The sequence below is a fragment of the Sapajus apella genome, unplaced genomic scaffold, assembly GCF_009761245.1.
Source record: "Sapajus apella isolate SASKATOON/1434 unplaced genomic scaffold, GSC_monkey_1.0 scaffold122, whole genome shotgun sequence".
NCBI lineage: Eukaryota > Metazoa > Chordata > Mammalia > Primates > Cebidae > Sapajus > Sapajus apella.
The window spans coordinates 7132853-7153881 of NW_022437062.1; the positions used below are offsets into that span (position 1 = coordinate 7132853).

General features: G+C 43.7%; 1 protein-coding gene across 16 annotated transcripts in view; it reads left to right on the forward strand.

Annotated features, from left to right (window-relative positions):
• The window catches only part of RYR3 (ryanodine receptor 3), a 553391-nt gene that overhangs the window by 373906 nt on the left and 158456 nt on the right, over positions 1 to 21029 (forward strand). For all 16 annotated transcript variants that reach the window (XR_004263777.1, XM_032261324.1, XM_032261337.1 and 13 more), the window contains 5 exons: positions 4422 to 4695; positions 6092 to 6206; positions 7920 to 8049; positions 9169 to 9272; positions 14744 to 14879. Coding sequence is in view for 15 of the 16 variants with exons in the window: in XM_032261324.1 (XP_032117215.1) it covers positions 4422 to 4695; positions 6092 to 6206; positions 7920 to 8049; positions 9169 to 9272; positions 14744 to 14879 (759 nt within the window). In the remaining variant the exon portion in view is untranslated. The remainder of the gene's footprint in view (positions 1 to 4421; positions 4696 to 6091; positions 6207 to 7919; positions 8050 to 9168; positions 9273 to 14743; positions 14880 to 21029) is intronic.

Here is a 21029-nt window from a genome sequence, read left to right on the forward strand (position 1 = left end):
TCTCAAATTTCATTATTCGCAATCAATACTGTCATTTGAAGTGAAAGCCTTCCTTTTTTTCATTTTTTTAAGTCCAGTTATCAAGTTAACCGTAGTGTGTCCTTCTTGACTTAAAAATGGCATTCCTTGAAATAAGCAGCTAGTTTAGCTCAAAACTCCGTCATACAAGTGCTTTTCCTCCAGAAAAACCGCTGAACTTTGAAACACAGCAGAAGCGCTTTACTTCTTTTCTTTCTGTGTACCATTCTGTCACACAGGATATTTTAAAGATGTACACTTAGGAGTTTATATTAATAAAATTAATAACTTTTACTGCTGCTGTCAGGACATCCTTATGTGAAACTGGGCGTTTTTCTGGAAGTGTGGTGGTGGAAGATATAGCTGGGTGCTGCTAACTCGATTTGTGCTAAGGCACGTGCAGTTTTACCCACCGTTGCTTCTGTACTGTCAGTGTAATTATCAATTCAGTGAAAAAGGCAAACAATATCTTGGCAATGTTCATGAAAACACATTTGGCCTCGAAGAGTATCTCAAGGGTCTTGGGCCCCCAGGGCTCAGCACATCACATTTGTATAGCTATTGGTACAGATAGCAGTGATAATTCACCACTATTAAACCTACAGCATGTGCCACACATGGTGGTATGCATTAATTAGTTTAATCATCAGATGTACAGGTATATGGAGAGCCTAGCATAGGCTAGAAAATGTATTCTTTTTAACTTCTCGACTTTGGTACATTTTGGCTGCTCTGCTGCTGATGCATGGACGCTAATTAAAATCTGAAGAATTTTCAGTAGCATTTGCTGCTAGGGGTATAAAGCTCCATTTTCTCAGTCCCAAAAGTGTTTAGACCTTGAGAAGTTCATTGATTCTGCCTGCGTTTGCTTGGTAGGCCCTGAGTCTCTAGTATATGTCATATCACAAAGTATGCTGTGTTTTTCATGGCTCCTGAAAATGTCCCCTTCTTCCCCTCTCCCCCTGAATTTTCTTTCTTTTAATAGTTACTGTTTCTTTCACCTGCTGTACCTTGGTCTCACATTTGAAACAGTGTCCAATACACAGGGCTTTAAATGTCAGACCTTCCATGGAATTCCCTCTACCTGTCAGCAATGCAGCAGTAAGTCTTGCTTCCTTTTCTGGCAGGACCTGGTGGCTACTTTTTGTTTGTTTGTTTAACTGTACTTTAGCTTGGTCACACAGGAATACTTATCCCATTCTCTGACACTTGCCTTGAAGGCTTGCCCGGACAAAGATGGTATTGGAAGGTATTTGCTGCTCCATGCTTTGAGGCTGGAAGGCTGTTTCCTTTTCTATTTGCTCTCAGTGAGTTGTTTTGCTTCACATGCTCTCTTCTCTAGGCCACAAATGTTGATTTAGATTTTTGAATCGCTGTGAGGCTAAGAGCTTACCCAAATCCTGAATTCATCTGAAAGCCAGATTAAGGGAAACTAATATTTACTTGGTTTTATTATGATTCTGTTAAATTCTCTATTGAAAAGAAGATGGTCCTTGAGCAGATTAGTAATTCCACCCGATCTGATTATTGCTTTTCAAGTGTGGCAGGGGCTGGGATAACATGCATTAAATCTGCAGAGAATTTTTTTGTTGGTGGTGAGAAGTATAATTCTTTCGAGCCAAGGTACAGGTTTTAGAGGAAGTTGTACTGACGGGACTAGAAAAACTTACGTTGGTCCCAAGAGCCTATGTTTCTGTCTTGCTTTTGTTCTTACTACACAAATAGTAACTAGGAATGCATCCATACATATTTGCGGTCACCCCTGTGATGCTGCCTCTGCTGTGCCACATGCCCAGTGCCCTGGGCTTCGCAGTTGCTGGCCTCCATGCTACCACGCCTCCCCCACCATGCCAGCAGCACCTGGGTCCTGCGCCCGGCCCTTTGAGCTGCTCAGCGTGCATGTGTGGGGTCTGCATGGCAGCTTGGCCTCCTGCGGCCTCCTAGGCCCTGTGCCTGTGACTACAGCAGCTGTGCGCTGCACACCAAAGGAGACAAAGCTTCTGTTGAATTTCTGAGTGATGAAATTAAGTAGGAAAGGAAAATCCAGAAGCGTAAGAGGCATTACCTCCCTAGGAGGTCTGGAAGGTGGGAGCTAGAATTTAAATGGGACCGAAGCTAAATTAGTGTGGCAAGTTGCCCAGGGAAAGATCACTGTCGCTTTCACCATTAACAACAGCACCCCGCCCACATCTCATGGTGAGGAGGAGACCTCACAAGGGCAGAAGCTTGAAGAACGGGATTCTGGATTGACATCAACTCCCAATTTCATAGTTACGAAGAATGGTGGCAAGAAGGCCCTGGTGCTGAATTATCCCCATCAGAGGATGAGTTGGGACAAGAAGAGCAGGTGGAGAGTAACATTTCCTCCCTCAGGGAGGTTAGCTCTCAGTCCAATGGCAAGTCTGGATGGAAGGACACGAGTACACACTCAACACAAAGTCCCTGGACTAGGCTTTGTATTATTTCCTTGAGGACCAAGGGGTGGTTGTCGCTTTTGTGGATGGGTTGATGGAGCTCAGCACAGTTCTGCAGCACCAGGAGGATGTTACTTTTCTTGAAGATGTCAAAAGTTTTGTAAAGAGCCAGCAGCTAGACAGACACTGAAAGGCCTAGTTTTATGGCAGGCTTTGGCCAGTGAAAAATCCTACTGTGAAGCCAGGCACTGTCATTCTAATATCATGAGAAAAAACAGCAAATTTAAATTACTTCTTTTGTGCTCTCATTTACTATTCATTTGGTTTTTTTTTTCTGTACAAATATATTATTACCAGATTTTTTTAATAATATGATAGAAAATAAAATTGGGTTTTCTCCTCCAAAATATATATGTGTGAATTAACTAGGAGACGCAGGAACTTTTACATTTGGACTCTGAGGAAGCAGGTTTTCGACAAGGAGCCCAGCATAGCCCGAAAATGACTTTGTCCCCAGAGGATACAGATATTACCGAACCTAACAGGCATTAGTCTGCAGTCCCTGCCTAGTGAGATCTCTTAAGAACGTCTTTTAACTGTGCTTCTCTCTGACTTGGGTGTCCTTTTTTAAGGTTTTTCATTTATGTCTCCCATCTGAACCTAACACACCCACAGGGTTGATAGACACAGCAGTAAGTTAAATTAATCCTTTACATCTAGGTCTCTTTTAGAGCTTGGTAACTGAGTTCTATTTTTACATTCTTACGATGAGCCAAGACTGTATATAGAGCAGACATCTGCCATCTAGAGTGATATGGAGTAGAAACCTTGACTATTAGAGATGGCACAGGCTACCAGAAGCACTGATCTGTTTACTCCCATTCTTTCACTGATTTACTGAGTGACCTCCATTGTCCCCTTGGCTCTGCCTGGCCTGAATTAAGGATCTTCCTGCCATGCATACCTTGTAGGACTCTGATATGCAGTGCCAGAGTAGGATGCATTTGTGATTTAAGAGCAGCGTGTCTCACCTCTGTCATCTTCTGGAAGTGTGGATGGCATGGGAAGGGGTGAGCATTGCCTTCCCAACCATTCCAACAAGTCCCCTTCCTCATTTACTTCCTATACCAGTGCCGATCACAATTTTCAGAGCCTTTTTAGTATAACTTCTGAAGGTTCCACAGCTGCTTTGAGTCCCAGTTTGGTGATCTTTGACTTGTATAGGCAGTAAAATTTCTGTAAAACCAGTATAAGCCCTAATAAATTCTGAATTCAAAGTCATTGTGGTTTTTATCTGTTGATGCTTATGAAAGATGCTTATAAACATGCAGTGTCAGCTGACTCTTGCCAAAGATCCAATGCAGAAAAAGTCTGTTGAGCCGATGGTCAGATGTCCCACTGTAAAGCCTTTAGATCTGTTCTCTCATCCCAGCATGAATGCAAATATTATTTAATTGAAATAGAATAGTTAGCACCCTCAACTCATAATTGGGATATTCTTTCATTGTTATATAGCTGGTTTGTCTTTTGATGACGTATTCTACTTCTGTGCATGTCATACCCCACCCTTAAAATACAAATGTATTTTTGAGGTAGAATCCCACTCTGTTGCCCAGGCTGCAGTGCACTGGTGCAGCCATGGCTTACTTCACCCTCAACCTCCAAGGCTCAAGCAGCCCTCCCACCTCAGCCTCCCAAGTAGTTGACTAGAGGCATGTGCAACCACACCCGCCTATTAATTTATTTATTTGTAGCAACAGGGTCTCCAAAGTTGCCCAGGCTGGTTTCAAACCCCTAGGCTCAAGCAATCCTTCAGTCTCAGTGTCCCAAACTGCTAGGATTATAGGCATGAGCCTCTGCACATTGCCTATAATAAGAATTTTTTAACCTCAACCAGCAATGTATCTTACGTTTGCATGAAGTGGCTGAAAGACCCAGCTCTCCGAGCCATAACAATCACAGATCTGGTCCCTCCTGTTGTCCTTCCAGCAACATTGAAGGAACTCATCTCACAGACGATGATCTGCTGGGCCCAGGAGGACCAGATCCAGGATGCAGAGCTGGTCCGAATGATGTTCAACCTCCTCCGGAGGCAGTACGACAGCATCGGGGAGCTGCTGCAGGCACTGCGGAAGACCTACACCATCAGCCACGCTTCTGTAAGCGACACCATCAACCTGCTGGCTGCCCTGGGCCAAATCCGCTCCCTCCTGAGTGTCAGGATGGGCAAGGAAGAGGAGTTGCTCATGATCAATGGGCTGGGGTAGGTGATTCTCAGTTACATGCCATTCTCTCTAGAGACTTTAAGTGGGAAAACTGATTTACCTTGATAAATGGATGTTCTGGAATCAAATCATATTAAATCTTTGTGTGACCTGATTTCAATTTCACTTCTCATGAGGTCATATCCCCTTTGTAACCTAAGAGACCCAACTACTCACAAGAAGGCTTTGCTAAAAGAGGTACGGAGGAGGCTGCAGAGAAAGGAGTTATTTGGTTTTAATCTTTGGAAAATAACCCCAGGGAGGCCATGAAAACATTTGGAAGAAGGAACAGTGTGTTCAACCCAAGACAGAAATGATGTGAGCACTTGTGCTTTTGACTAGATATCTTCCGACACTTCCCTCTGAAAAATTGCCCCTGATCTCTCCCTTCTCTCAGGACTAACCTAAACGCATTTTTGTTAGTTCGCTGAGATACCTTTCCCCATAACAGTAGTTCATGGCTCTCCCTTAGAAGCCATGTGGTCAAAAAATTCAGAGCATTTTAGACATCAAAAGAATTTCCTTTCATTATGCAGTGTAGCACTTCTATTTTGCAGATGAGAATACCAAGGTCCAACAAGATTCACTGACCAGCCTATAGTTTTACTTTATTAGAATCGAGAGCTAGACCTACAGGCACCCTCCTACCTAACATTCCATCCTACCACCCTTAAGCCAGCAAAACAAAGGAGCATCGCCAACGTGCAGGAAAGGGAAGTTCAGGATCCTTGCGGGGAAAGGCATGCATTCGTCAAACTCATTTCCAAAGAGAAATCTTATATAAGCAAAGAGACTTCTGTGGGAAGAGAATACAGTTAGAGAATTACTGTCTCCCCCGGCCTTCGTAGTGGACGTAGCAGAAGTTGTAGAGACATAGCATGGCGGTTGCAGGTGGTGTTTCCCACAACCCTCAAGAGAAAGGGAATGGGCAGGCAGAAAGTAACCACCCAGCAAGGGGGACACAGCCAGTTACCAGGCTGTTTCTGTGTTTCGATTTGCATGCAGCTTTACTCTGTGAATTGATATTAAATGACTTAAAGATATAATTGTTCTTGCATGTTAATGTCCTGAGTTTCTAAAGACTATCGTCCAAAAGCTTCCTTCGTATCTAAAATGATTACAAGAAAAAATAAAACAAGGGATGTTTAATTGGTCATTAGAAAGAAATGTTTCAAAGAGAAAAAGCAAGTACATAGAAATAGAGGAGCACAGAATATTTCTGACAGCTAAAATGACCCTCCACATATATTCCAACTGGCCTAGTGCCTTCTTATTCTTTTAAGCCTGTCACTTTCAAATTACTTCACACCCTATGTGTTTGCGTGTTCTCATCCCTGAATTTTCATAGCATAGATAGAAGCAAGTGCTGAAGACTCTCTCTGATCCTTATCCTAGAGACATAATGAACAACAAGGTGTTTTACCAGCATCCCAACCTCATGAGAGTCCTGGGCATGCACGAGACCGTGATGGAGGTGATGGTGAACGTGTTGGGTACAGAGAAATCTCAGGTAATGCTGTAAGGAGAACCTAGCCAGAACTCCCCACTTTGGGGCAGGAGCATGTGAGGTCACTTGTTCAGAGGCACATGGCTGACATCCCTCGCCTCAGTTACTCTTCCAGGGAGAGGAAGGAACATGCCCAGTGCCAGGAAGGAGCCAAGCGATGGGATAAAGCTGCTGGATGAAAGCCCATTGTGTAAGAGCTCTTGAAGCTTTGAGGCTTTCTTCATTAATCCCACTGGACTGTTCATTTGCTAAGTTTACTTCCCGTATTCTGCAGCCCTGCTCTTTCCAAGATGGAGTGACTCTGAGTTCCACTTAGGAGTCTGGTGTGCCTTGTGCTGAGTCAGGAAAAGGCTGTTCTAAATGAGAACAGGATCTCAATAGTGATCCTGGCAGTGTTCCTCCAGAAGTGTTTGTGTTTCCTCTGTCAACCAGGCTCCTGAAGAAGCCAGGTTTCCCTGCCCGCTTCCCCATAAGGAGCCCGCATCAGGGAGAGCTCCTGTTGGTAAGGGGAGAGGAGTGGGGATAGGACACAACTAGACGTTTATCCAGCTGGGCTGGGGTCCTCCTCATGGTTAAACTGCTTCTGAAGGCAGTAGATAGGGTATGGCTTCAAATGTTGGAAATTCCAGAGTGCCAGGGTCCTAGGAATGGATGATTTCCAGTGCAGTTTCATCAGTGCTACTGGGGAACGGAGGGAGTGTCAAGAAGGAACAGAAGCCAAGATCACGTTCCTTACGGGCTTCCTTCTGGTCTCTTGGGAAAGTGAAATCTAAGATCCCTAAGCACATGTCTGGATGCCTCAGCAAGCAGACAGACTGTAAGTTTCTGAACCTTATATTTTAGCGCATCCTCTATGATGTTAAAGGAGGAGATCAGGGTTGTCTTAGGATCCTGAGCAAGGCTAACACTGGCACCATTAATTGAGCATTGTAGGATCAAAAAGACGATTTGGCCCAACCTAGAGATGCTGATTACTTTGTTAAGCAGAGAAACCAAGCACAATCAACAGTAGTGTAAGTTGGCATCTTTATGCTAAACTGCGTGAATCAAATTACAAGTGCTGTGGAATCCCATAGGAGAGCAGTTCTCAGTGACAAAAGTAACCAGGGAAGACTCAAGGAGTGATGCCTTTCAGGCTTGCCTAACTGTAGAGGCGAGCCTTGACCCAGGGCACTTGGGCCTTGATATACTGGTGGGTTTTATTTGTCTGTGATTACCTGTCTCCCTTTCTCTCTCTCTGTCTCTCTCTCCCTTTTCTCTTCTCTTCTCTTCTTCCTCTTCCCCTCTCTCTCTCTCTCTCTCTCTCTCTCTCTCTCTCTCTCTCTCTCTCACACACACACACACACATATGTTTCCCATCAGAATTCTGTCTGCTTCCTTCCTAGCTGGAAACAATAGCCTGGTACAAGGTCATGCAATCTCACATGACGTCTGAGGATGATTGGGATTCTTGTTTGACATCTGTTTCTCTTGGAGGAAAGATGTTTCAGGAACTGTAACCATCATTCAGTATTTTTGGGAGCCTCTTCTTAGGTGTCCACTCTCTCTGTCTCTCCTGTGAATAAGTCTTAGAAAAAAAAATGGAAGAAGAATGTTCATTTTTTCCAAGTGTTCACAGCCTACAAAACTTGACCCAGTTAAGACTCTGAGGTCAGAGTTTTCAGAAAGGCCCTGTGATAGATGCTTTTCTCTGACACTTTCTACTTCTCCCTACAGATTGCATTTCCAAAGATGGTTGCTAGCTGCTGCCGTTTCCTTTGCTATTTCTGTCGAATTAGCCGGCAGAATCAGAAGGCCATGTTTGAGCATCTGAGTTATCTTCTGGAGAACAGCAGTGTTGGCCTAGGTGCGTGAGTCTTGTTGTAACTTTCACATTCAAACTCGAAGGTTACTCTCCCACTTTTGACCACTTAGGAAATACAGGGAAAGAAGCCACATGCATGCTGTGACATTTGTAAATACTAGAAGGGACCCTGCCTGATCTAAAACAACTGAAATACCTATGCCACAACAACGTTCTCCAGCATAAGTAGAGATGTTGCTACCAGCTAACGTTGGTGACGGATTAGTGTTGGCATAGTCATACAGTTTTACCTCCTCTGTCTTGGGACCAGTGGCTCGTGGTTTACAAAATGCCCCTAGGATTGCAGATACATTCTGGGGGCACAGCTCTTCCCAGCCCACTCAACTGACCAGGGAGCAGTGCTGATAAGACCAAGGTCATGGATCAGATCTCCTCTGGGCAGGCTGGCTGCAGGCTGCATACCTGTCCATCAACCTCCTGGCACATGTTTTCCTTAGCAGGGAGGCAGACTGGCCAAGAGTAAATCCATCACCACCACTAGAAAAGCAAGTCAGTTCATATGCTTTACTCACTGTTCTGGATATAAATGAAATGAATTTGTGGAATACACAAATACTTGCACTTGAAAACTGAAATTTCAGGGATTTTTATTTATCAGATGCAACCTCAGGCTACTGACGTTTTTGTAAATTGCCGCCTGAAGTTTTTCTTGATTCTAGCCTGAGAACCAAACAAGTCAAAAACAACATTCGTCACCTGGTGAAACTATATGAGCTAATGCAGTTTGATGCTGTTTTTAAACTCTAGGTGGGGGCCCCAGAAATATCCAAGTTCCATTGGGCTTAATTGGTCAAGTGGCATCTGATACGGGGGCCTCCAGAAGTTTTGTGTTAGAAAAACCCTTGGAAATACATGGTCCCGGCTGCTAATATAAACTGATTTTCTATTAATTGATATTCGTGGCAATGAATGTGGGGAGGAAGGATAGCTAATAGAGTTGTTCTTAACTCAGGCAGATTGTCCCGTTGGAGAACGGTCAGGTGAACCGGGTTTCAATGTGTTTGCTGCCCTCTCCTGTCCACTTATGTGCACTGCAATCTCAGCTCAGCGCTGAGTGCCTTCCTCTGTCCCTTTCTTGCTAATTCTCGGCTCCTCCCTCAGCCTCCCCATCGATGAGGGGATCCACCCCGCTGGATGTGGCAGCGTCCTCTGTAATGGACAACAACGAATTAGCGCTGGGCTTAGAGGAACCAGATCTCGAGAAGGTAACTGCCCTTGGGGAGGCAGCGTGTTCTCTTCCGCCTGCAGTGCAGCTAAGCTAAGGAAAAGCAGACTACAGATTGAGTCTCTGTCACTGTATCATTGTCTTGGTGGGCGTGTAGGGAGAGTGTGGAAGAGTGAGAAACTGGTAGCAGCACGATGATTATGACCAAGGGATCTCCTGTGAGCAGAGGTAGCCAACTGCAGAGACATGGATATGTGAACATTTGTGCTCTTTGTATGTGGAAGCCCAGCCTCATTGGTCTACATGGAGCATTATCAGATACCTGTGGTTCCTAATAGAGTTCTGTGTAATTTATAAATTTACCTATGTAAGGAAGAGACGTGGCAGAATGTTGTATAATCGGTGTCCTCTCCGTGTACAGCTGAGACAAACTGAGCTGCCCTCCGCTGGGAGTGTGAATGAAGCTCCTGGTGGTGGCAATGGTTGGGGAGGCCTCACTGTTTCCCCAGCCATTTCTTCCAATGACGTCCTTGACCAGAGGGCCGACAGGATTCACAGTGTGACTTTCTGAGTGTGAAGAAGAGCAACCTGCAGGGGTGGAGAGGGGGAACATGGACAAGTCAAAGACAAGTCAAAGGTCATCGTTGTGCAGTGGGTTTGGGAGCACGTGGAAAGGAGCCACTGACCCTGACTAGGGGATGGGGAAGGTCACTCAGAAACAGTCCTGACCTGAGGGATGAGTAGACGCAGATCAGCCACATTGTTGAGGAAGCATGCCAGGGAAGTTTGCGTCTCCGAGAGGCGAGCATGGTGTGCTGGGGAGCAGGAGACTGGGTGTCACTGAAGCACAGAGCTCCTGGGGGATGTGGCAAGAAATGCGGCAGAAGCAGTAAGGAATTGAACTTTATGCTACCATTTCTATTAGCAAGAGAAATCCATCCTCCCACACTGTGCCAGGCTTCATGCTGAATGCTTCCCACGGAAGAACCCATGTGACCCTCAGACCTTTCATTGTTGCCTGCCAGTTACGGGCAAGGAAGTGGAGGCATAAAGAAGTTGGGTAGCGTCCTCAGTGTTGTGTGGTTCGTCAGTGGCACAGCCAGGCATCAAGAGCGTTGGGCTCCAGAGGCTGTGCTCTTACCCATTTTATTACAGGAGGTCGCTGGAGAGCCAAGAGGGGTGGAAACCACTGGAGAGTGTTAGGCAAAGAGGCAGTATGGTACAACTTGTATTTCAGAAAACACATCCCAGTTTCAGTAGGAAGAACTGATGGGAACGGAGATAAGCCTTGAGGCAAGGAGGAGAGTTTCTGCAGCAATCAAAGCATAAGACTGTGCTGGCTTCAATTAGTGTTGATGCAGTGGGCGTGAGAAGTGTTTGAAGCCAGGGGACCTATATGTCAGAGGACAAATCGCAGCCATTAATCAGTTATCAGTTCAGCTCATGTTCTCCTCTCAGGAGTGCAGGAGGTAGAGCAGATCGGAGGAGGCTGGTGATGAGCTGACTTTGGATTCTGTCAAGTTGAAGGGCCCCCAGGTTCCCAAATAACAATGTCAAGTGGGGAGTTGACTACGTGGCTCTAAATCTCAGGAGAGCTCTCTGAGCTACAGGCAGAACACACAGAGGGTGGCTGAAGCTCTGGGGGCACATGAGGTGACTCCAGGGGCTGGCCTGGAGCAAGAAGAGAAGCATAGCCAGGCCAGAGCCTCGAGGACCCCCAGCATTTAAGGGAGTCGCCGAGGAAAAGGCACCAACAAAAAAACAGGAGGAGGAGCAGCCAAAAGGACAAGAAAACCCAGAAAATGTAGTGTCTGAGAAGCTGAGAGGAAAAACTAGAAATATAAATATTTTTTTCTTCCTGTCACATAGTGAACGTGGGGTGGGTCAAAGAACACAGGGTGAGGAAGAGAGAGGGGGACGTCTTGATTAAACGATGATGGCAACGGATGGCCGTCATCTAGCTGAGGCAACCACACAGACCACGTTGTACATTTACCACTCACGAAGATGCTGCTGTTTCAGGCCTTGGCAGAGAATCGTTGGCCAAGCTGCAAAACCACGTCTGATCTATTAGGATGAGATGATAATTACCCACCAATAATTCACTGACATTTTTGAATTAGTAAATTCTATTTCAAATGCATTCAACTGATAACTGCTGAGGGCCTATCGTGAACCAGACAGACACAGCGCCTGTGCTGATACAGCATATTTCTAATGAGAGGAACTTCCGTTCTAGTAAGAGAAGATGTAATTTTGCCATGGCTGCCGTAACGAAGTACCACAGGTCGGGTGACATAAACATTAGAAATTTATTTTCTCACAGTTCTGGAGGCCAGAAGTCCAAGATCAAGGTGTGGGCAGATTTGGTTTCTTCTGAGGCCTCACTTCCTGGCTTGCAGGTCACCACTGTTTTCCTGTGTCCTCACGTGGTGGTTTCTCTGTGTGCACATATCCTTCGTATCTTTCTCTGTGTCCACATTTCCTCCTCTTTAATGACATAACCCCAACAACTCAGTTTGACTTAATCACCGCTTTAAAGCTCCTGTCTCCAAATACAGAAACATTCTGGGTTAGGGCTTCCACATATAAAATTTGGGGGATACAATTCAGCACGGACAGAGGAGTTTGTCTTTGAGTTGGTCATTTTATTTTGTTCTTTAAAGTATCTTGAAATATCAAAGAGGTATTTTTAGAATGACAATATTTTGAGGTGACAAATTTAAGTAAAAGCATTTTTAAAATTTTATCAGATTCATTATTTCCTCTGGACTTCGTTGGATCCCTTATAAATCATTAAGTTAAAAGCAAGAATCAAGGAAAGCATCTATTTACTGATCTTATTAAATACAATGCTTATCAGACAACCTAAGACCATAATGAAGGAAACTTGGTTTTTAAAATTCTGTTAAAAGAAGTCGCAGTCAAATATAACTTAGAGTTAACTTTAATAAGCCCTCCTAGCTGCAAAAGGAGTAAGAGAAAATGACCAGACCAGAGGGAAATGTTAGAAGTTGCTCCTCCAGGCTCTCTAGGCCTGTGTTTTAAAGGACACCACCCACCTCCTACATACACACAGCAAGACTCAGGTACCATGCCACCCGTCCGTGCCTTGCAGGAGAGCCACGATAAATTCTGTGTCTTTTCATGGTCTCTGCTTCCAGTGGGAGAGACCTCCGCCAAACTCTGTTATTCATACATTTAGATGACGATAAATACTTAGTGCTATAGGTGGTGTGATGATAACCCATGCGTGTGTGAAAAGCAGCTGAATGAGTCTTCTTTCACAAGGCAATGTCACAAGGTTTTGAACTCAGTATCCTATTCGCAGCCTCAGTTCATCTTTTGAAACAATGTTTCTCAACAAAGACATGGAGCCTTCATCGGAAGAAGTCAGATGTGATGAATGCAGGGTAGCAAGTTGGGAGATGGGACAAATTGCACTTTGGGAAACCTGTAAAGGGGGATGAGGTTTGCCAGACCATTTTCAAGTAGTTGGGGTGGCTTAGCACACTGCCATAGACTTTATTCAGCCCAGTGTCAGGAAGTTACCCAAGTTTGGTTCACAGGAAAGAATAGCAAAGGACTGGTGTGCTGGAATTTCTCCCTTCTATAGATGATGACAGAAATTAGGTCAATTAGGATTGAACACTAACCCCTCCCCAACACACATGCATTCTCTCTCTCTCTCTTCCACAACACACCCCCCCCCCCCCCGACCACTGACTGTCTGTCTCTCATGGGCAATTATAACAGCCTGTGAAACGTTCTGCACCTGCATCCTTGAAAACTCGGACTAAATCTGGTCCTTATTGTTGCATCCCTGACATTCTAAAGGCAAAATCAAACCTGAACTCTAAACAGAATATTACCTTTACTGGCTTAAGAAGGAAAAGGTGTGGTGATAGATTCTTGCTGAGTTTTGCCTTATTTTTATTGTACTTGCAAAATAGAGTATTTGGCATCAACAAATAAGTGATTCATTGAATGTTTATTGAACACCTACTATGTGCTAGGACCTGGGGGCTAAAAAGTTCCTTAAAACACCATTCCTGACTTTGAGGATTTTGGAGCACAGTGGCTTCTCCTCTTCTCTGTGTATACATAAAATATCAAAGGTGAAATTAGAACAGCAACTGCATTTTAAACAAAGGTCTATTTGCCAGGCTTTTTGCCTAACAGCTGCTGAAAAGAAGAGCAGAGTCTAAAATCCTCTGTAAGATCCTAACACAGAGATCTCGTGAGAAGCGTTTGGTAACTTGGAAGCAAACAGACCACCACCAATCCCAGTCCATAATGGATAGGGATCTCTTTTTCTGGCCATCCCAACCTTAACATCTTGGCTTTTGACTTTGGACAGGTATCATGGATGCAGAATGATAGTAGAGACCCCTGATTACTCAAGAGTCCACTCTGGGTCAGTCAGTGACTGAATATTTTGACCTTGCAATACTGTGGCGAGTTGAACATGGACAGCCCCCCACAGGCCCCTCTTTTTCTGCAGTGTTATCTCCCCAGATGTACGCAAGCTTGGCTTATTTTTACATGACAGCTCCCTCTTGCCAGAACTGGAAAAACCAGGAACTGACAGTACATGGTGTGTTCCTACACAACAGTGTTACTCAATCTTGTTAATTACTTGGAAACAAAAATGAATTGGAGGCTCTTTCTAGCCTCTAGGACCATGGAAGCCTTACAGTTCTTAGAAATTTACAGGCCTCACAGCTATCTCATTTAAAAAAAAACGAACAACAACAACAAAAAAACCTGAGCAGTTCTTTTTCGTTTCTTATGTCTGTGTAAGATTTATTTTTAAACTTTTATTCTGTTAAAATACACAAAATGTATAATTTACCATCTTGATCATTTTTTACTGTATAGTTCGGTAACATTCAGTACTTTTGTAATGTTGTTCAGCTATCACTACCGTCCATCTCCATAACTCTTTTCACCTTGTAAAACTGAAATTCTATATCCATTTAACAATAACTTCCCATTTCTCCCTCCCTGCCCCGAGTCCCTGGCAACTGCCATTCTACTTTCTGTCTTTATGGGTTTTACTCCTCAAATTACCTCATATGAATGGAATGATACAGTATTCGTCTTTTTGTGACCGGCTTATTTCATTTAGCATATGTCCTCAGCATTCATCACGATGTAGCACATACGAAATTCTGTTCCTGTTTAAGGCTGTGTATCCTATCATACCTATATGAATCACATTTTGCTTATTCATCCATCAATGGCCACATGGGTGGCTTCCACATTTTGGCTTTTAATTATTTTAGGGTATATACCCAGAAGTGCTAGATCATAAAGTAATTCTGTTTTTAATTTTCTGAGGCTCCATAGTACTGTTTTCCACAGTGGCTGCATCATTTTACATTCTCACCAGCAGTGCATGAGGATTCCAACTTCTCCACATCCTCACCAACTCTTGTTATTTTTTGAGGTGCATTTTTAATAGCCTTCCTAATGTGTATGAGAACATTTCTGTACTATTTCTGGCAGGTGGTGATGTACTTAGCAGGCTGTGGCCTACAGAGCTGCCCCATGCTTCTGGCCAAAGGATACCCTGACGTCGGCTGGAACCCCATTGAAGGGGAACGCTACCTGTCCTTCCTGAGGTTTGCCGTCTTTGTGAACAGTGAGTCCCACGTTTTTTCCATACCTTTTATATCCAGAATAGCATGCTCATGGATATATACAAGGAAAGGGATATCCTTTCCATTGCTTCTTACTCAAAAATATAATGGATTCCACAGGTGTTTGGTGGTTGGAAAGAGAAATCGCAGGGAGAATCAGGCCAGGCAAGGACACAGTAGAATCCAATGAACAGAGCATTGAGCATTAGATCCAGCAAGAAACTCACTGCCTGAGGTTAGACTTGTCACCTCTCTGCACTATAAAAAGGGGCCTTATGCATATCATTGTTAATGCCTCACCTGTTTCACAGAGCTAAATGCACATGTGTGTCTAGATCGCTAGATTGTGGTAGGAATGAATGAATGAACAGATGGGTGGATGAGTGAATGAATAAAATTAAGTCTGATGGAGTAGCTGTAAAAGATAACTAAACTCCCAGGAGAAAAAAATTGCTATAGCAACCCTAAATATTATTCTTCATAATACAATCTACCTCCCATTTGTAGCGAATTCCAACACTACCAGAATTCTTTAGTTGCACCAGAATAATGTGCTGAACGTTATGTAAAATAACTGGGGAACTTTCTCGAAAATGAGCCTTGTCTCGTAAGAATTCTGTTATAATACTAATTCACTTGTATTGACATTGTAGTCCCTCTCTCTTCTCACAGTTCGGGGTTCCAGGCTAACAAATTGAACTAAGCAGGTTAGATGATCTCAAAGAGAGACCGCAGCTAACACACAATCATGCCAGTTGTTCTAAGTATAAGAATTTGTCTCAAAATATGTTGACATAATATGATCATTATATTCCCATGTGCTTTTCTTGCCGTCTCTCTACCCTCTCATTTCACCTGCTTACTTTTCTTCACCATGCTATACGGTATTCTTAATATCTAAATGGAGTCTTTTCTCCTTGACCTGGTTAGATTGCAGGCCTTGAGGTGGCCGTGTTTTATTCCCCTGGGACCCACCCAGCCAGGTTCCTAATCAACTCTGCTTCTCTCTGTGTGCTCCTCACTACATCCTTCTGTCTGTTTATCACCAGCTTCGCTAACCTCCATTTTCTTCTCTCGAGGGCAGTTTTAGAGTATCCTCTAATAGCCTGGTTCACTTTGTATGCACATGATCACATACCCAGAATTAGTGCAGAGTTATTGTAGGAGTAAAGCAAATTTGTGCGTGTATGAAGTGGATATTAAGAATTTATACGGCTCACCGAATTATGTAAATAGATCGTTTGCAGACAAATCAAATTAAGGCAGGACCAATTTATTCATCTTGATCACCTTCACAGTCAAGATCAAGAGCTTTTTGAGTCATGTTATGAGACTGTCTACCTGGATTGTGAAGGTAAAGGAATCCACTGTCTCTTTTTTTACCCAGATTGCCTAAATTCTAACACTTGCTTTTGTGGATTAGGTACAACCATATTGAACTAAACTCTAGACCAAAATGTTTGGTTCGCCCCTTTTGCTTTCAGATTATTTTGTGTCTTTTCAATATATTTTCTGCATTACAATTTAATGCAATAAACTCTGGCATATTGGCCCATCAATAGAAATATATATGAATTTTAGTTTAATGTTTGTCTGTGTAATAGCCATGTCTAGTTTTGACAAAGGATGTCGGCTTCTCCTTTCAAAGAATTCTCAGTCTTTTCAGGGTAGCAGACAGGGACCGAGATGACTACAATAAAAGTAAGTGGAGTAAGGCAGGGAGAGAGCACGGAACGGGTTCAGGAGAGGAAACTCATGTCTTATTGAGGAGATCAGAAAAGGCCTAATGGAAGAGGTAATGTTAGACATAAGCTTTGAAAGGTCAAGCTTCCAAATACAAACATTCATTTGAGGTGCAGCACGTACTGTGGCTCAAAGGCTAAAGCATACTGTGCTCAGGAAACCTAGTGCTATTCTTTAAATGCGTCCTCTAAAAGCTTGTTTTAGAAACGTAATCCTGAGAGTTAGGAGATGGGGCCTAATTGGAGGTGTTAAGTCATGAGGACTCTGTCTTCATTCATGGATTAATGCCCATTGTAAAAGAGCTTGAGGCCACGAGTTCAATATCTTGCTTTCTTGTGCACACTCTCTTGCCATGTGATGCCTTCTGCCATGTTATGATGCAGCAAGAGGGCCCTTTCCACATGCACCTTCTTGATCTTGGACTTGCCAGCCTCCAGAACCATGATCCAAATAAATCACTATTTTTATAAATTACCTAGTCTTTGATATTCTGTTATAGCAATACAAAACAGACTAAGATACCCAGTGATCTGTCAGCCTGGTGGGTAGATGCATGGATGGCAGTGGTAACACATGAGGTTTAAAAGGTAGGTGGTTATAATGGGGTAAACCTAAATGCCAAGTTGAAAGGTTTAGTATTGATTCAGTGTGTAGAGAACTGCAAAACCTTTTAACAGAAGAGAGACTGATGGGTTGATACCCACTCATGGGTTCTGTGCTCAGGTTGGAATAATGAGTTTCTAAATTATTGTGGTGTTGGTAAAAGTGATTTGGAAGAGATACATTTGATAGAAATTAGAGATGGAATTCACAGGACTGAATTAGGCCATTCTTGGATTGCTCTAAAGAAATATCTGAGACTTGGTAATTTATTAAGAAAAGAGGATTAATTGGCTCACAGTTCTGCAGGCTTTACAAGAAGCATAGTGCTGGTATCTGCTAAGCTTCTGGTGATGCTTCAGGGAGCTTCCAGTCATAGCGGAAGACAAAGGTGGAATAGGCATGTCACGTGGTGAAAGCAGGCGGAAGAGAGGAAGAGAATGGAGGTGGGGAGGTGCTATACACTTTTTCATTTTTCTTTTTGAGAGAGTCTCACTTTGTTGCCCAGGCAGCAATCTGAGCTCACTGCAGCCTCGACCTCCCAGGCTCAAGCAAGCCTCCCATCTCAGCCTTCCAAGTAGCTGAGACTACAAGCATGCACCTGGCTAATATTTTTGTATTTTAGACAGATGGACTTTCACCATGTTACTTGGGCTGGTATCAAGCTCTTGGGCTTGAGTGATCTGCCCACCTTGGCCTCCCAAAGTGCTGGGGTTACAGGCATGAGTCACTGTGCCCAGCCTACACACTTTTAACTGACCAGATATCATGGGAATTCACTATTAGGCAGACAGCAACTAGCCATTATTCAAACACTTTCTACCAGGCCTTGCCGCCAGCACTGGGGGTTACAATTCAACATGAGATTTGGACAGGGACAAATGTACAAGCTCTGTCATTCTGCTGCTGGTCCCTCCCAAATCTCTTGTGTTTCTACATTGCAGAATACAATCATGTCTTCCCAATAGTTCCCCAAAGTCTTAATTCATTCTGGCATTAGCTCATAAGTCCGAAGTCTCATCTGAGACAAGTCAAATCCCTTCCACCTATAAGCCTGTAAAATCAAAAAGAAGTTTGTTACTTCCAAGATACAATGGAGATATAGGCATTGGGTAAACTTTTCCCTTTCAAAGGGGAGAAATCTGCTAAAAGAAAGGAGCTGGAGCTGCTGGCCAGGCATGGTGCCTCACGCCTATAATCCCAGCACTTTGGGAGGCCGAGGTGGGTGGATCACCTGAGGTCGGGAGTTCAAGACCAGCCTGACCAACATGGAGAAACCCTGTCACTACTAAAAATACAAAATTAGCCAAACGCAGTGGTGCATGCCTGTAATGCCACCTACTTGGAAGGCTGAGGCAGGAGAATCACTCATACCCAGGAGACAGAGGTTGCAGTGAGTTGAGATTGTGCCATTGCCCTCCAGTCTGGGCAACAAGAGCAACATTCTGTCTCAAAAAAAAAAAAAGAAAGGAGCTGCTGGACCCAGACAAGTTGGGAACCCAGCAGGGCTGTCGTTAAATGTTAAAGCTCCAAAATAATATCCTTTGACTCTTGTGTCCCACATCTAGGGCACACTTGTGCAAAGGGGTAATTTCCTAAGGCTTTAGGCAGCTCCACCCCTGTGGCTTTGCAGGGTTCAGACCCTGTGGCTACTCTCACAGGTTGTTGAGTGTCTGTAGCTTTTCCAGGTTCAGGGTGCAAACTGCCAGTGGATCTACCATTCTGGGGTCTCGAGGGTGATAGCCCCTTTCTCACAGCTCCACTAGGCAGTGCCCCAGGAGGGACTCTGCATAGAGCATCCAAACCCACATTTCCCTTCTGTACTGCACTAGTAGAGGTATTCTGTGGGGGCTCCACCCCCATAGCAGGATTCTGCCTGGGGACCCAGGCTTTTCCATACATCATTTGAAATCTAGGTAGAGGCTAAGTGTTTTCCACTCTTGCATTTTGCACACCTATAGGCTTAACGCTACATGGAAACTGCCAAGACTTACAGCTTGCATTCTCCCACGTGGCAGCCCGAGCTATAACTGGGCCCATTTCAGCCACAGCTAGAGTTGGAGCAGCCAGGATATGTCAGGAGCAGTGTCATGAGGCTGCCCTGGGACTGGCTCACAAATTAATTCTTCACTCCTAAGCCTCTGGGCCTATGATGGGAGAGGCTGCCATGAAGATCTCTGAAATGCCTTTGAGACATTTTTCTTATCGTCTTGGATATTAGCACTTGGCTCCCTTTTAGTTATGCAAATATCTCTAGTAAGTAATTGCTCCACATCCCACTTGATTTCTTCTTCTGAAAAAGCTTCTTTCTCTGCCACATGGCCAAGCTGCAAATTGTCCAAACTTTTACACTCTGCTCTTGTTAAATATGATTTCCAACTTTAAGTCATTTCTTTGTTTACACATCTGAACATAGGTTGTTAGAAGCAGCCATGCCACTTCTTGAACACTGCTGCCTAGAAATTTCTTCCACCAGGATACCTTAGGTCATCACTCTCAAGTTGAAACTTCCACAGATCCCTAAGGCGCAAACAGAATGCAGCCATGTTCTTTGCTAAGGCATAATATGCATGACCTTTGCTCCACTTCCACTTAAGTTCCTCATTTCCACTGGAGCCCTCAGAAGCTTGGACTTCACTGTCAGCATTTTGGTCACAGCCATTTAACCAGTCTCCAAGGAATTCCAAACTCTCTGTCATCGTCGTCTTCTGAGCCCTTCAAATGCTTTCAGTCTCTGCCACCTACCCAGTTCCAAAGCTGCTTCCACATTTTCACGTATCTTTATAGCAATGCCCCACTCTTTGGTACAAATTTTCAGTATTAGGCCATTCTTGTATTGATATAAAGAAGTACCTGAGACTAGGCGATTTATTAATAAACTGTAACAAGGACTGAATGGCGATGATGATGGCTGAGCCTAGGTATGCTGAGAGAAAAGGAACGGAGGTCACACTGAAGCTTAGAGAATTGAGGGTAGAAAGATAGAAATAAGGATGTCAGAAGAAGCAAAGTGGTTTGAGATGGAAGGTAATAAGCTTGGCTTGGGTCACATCATACTGATTTTTCTGTTTACAGGACCCATACTGAGATACCCCTAATTTAATTTATAGGATAGAAATCAATCAATCAACAGATTAGAACTAAGTAGATTTGCAGTCCACAGCAGGGCGAGACAGGTGAAGGCATGAAAAGAAAAATTGTGGAGGCTATGAAAAAGAAAAATGAGAACGTTTCTGAACACAGCAGGAGGAACAGTGGCTCAATCACAACAAAATGATATGGAAGAGTTTGGGCTGGAGAATGGAGTATCTTGGGTTCAAATTTGGCTCTGTCATTTACTGGTTGTATGAATTTAAGCAAGTTAGTCAAAATTATCTAGCCTCAGTGCTTTTTTATATGTAAAATAGAGATAATAATATGTGCCCCACAGAGTTGTGAAGCTTCAGTGAAATAATCCATAGAAAACTTAGGTTAGCCCAGTGCCAGAAACCTTATAAACTTGTACTTATGAGTCGTTGTTCATGATCTTTATGAGAGTGGTAAGGGCATTTAAAATGGGAAAACTATAATAGATTTCTTTGGGATCTCAAAGCCCTTTATAAGTACTTACGTCTAAAAGGTTATTAAAAAGGACTTTCTGGATACTTTTGTGGCCTCTGCTCAGCAATGAAAGATAAAAGTGATATAAGGAGTCATGGCAGATGATGGGGGTATTCCTGGTGGGTGACAGTAGATTATGATAGGTGATGGTAGAGATTGTGGTGGGTGATAGGGATGTTCATGGTGGGTAATGGGGAGTGGCAGTGGGA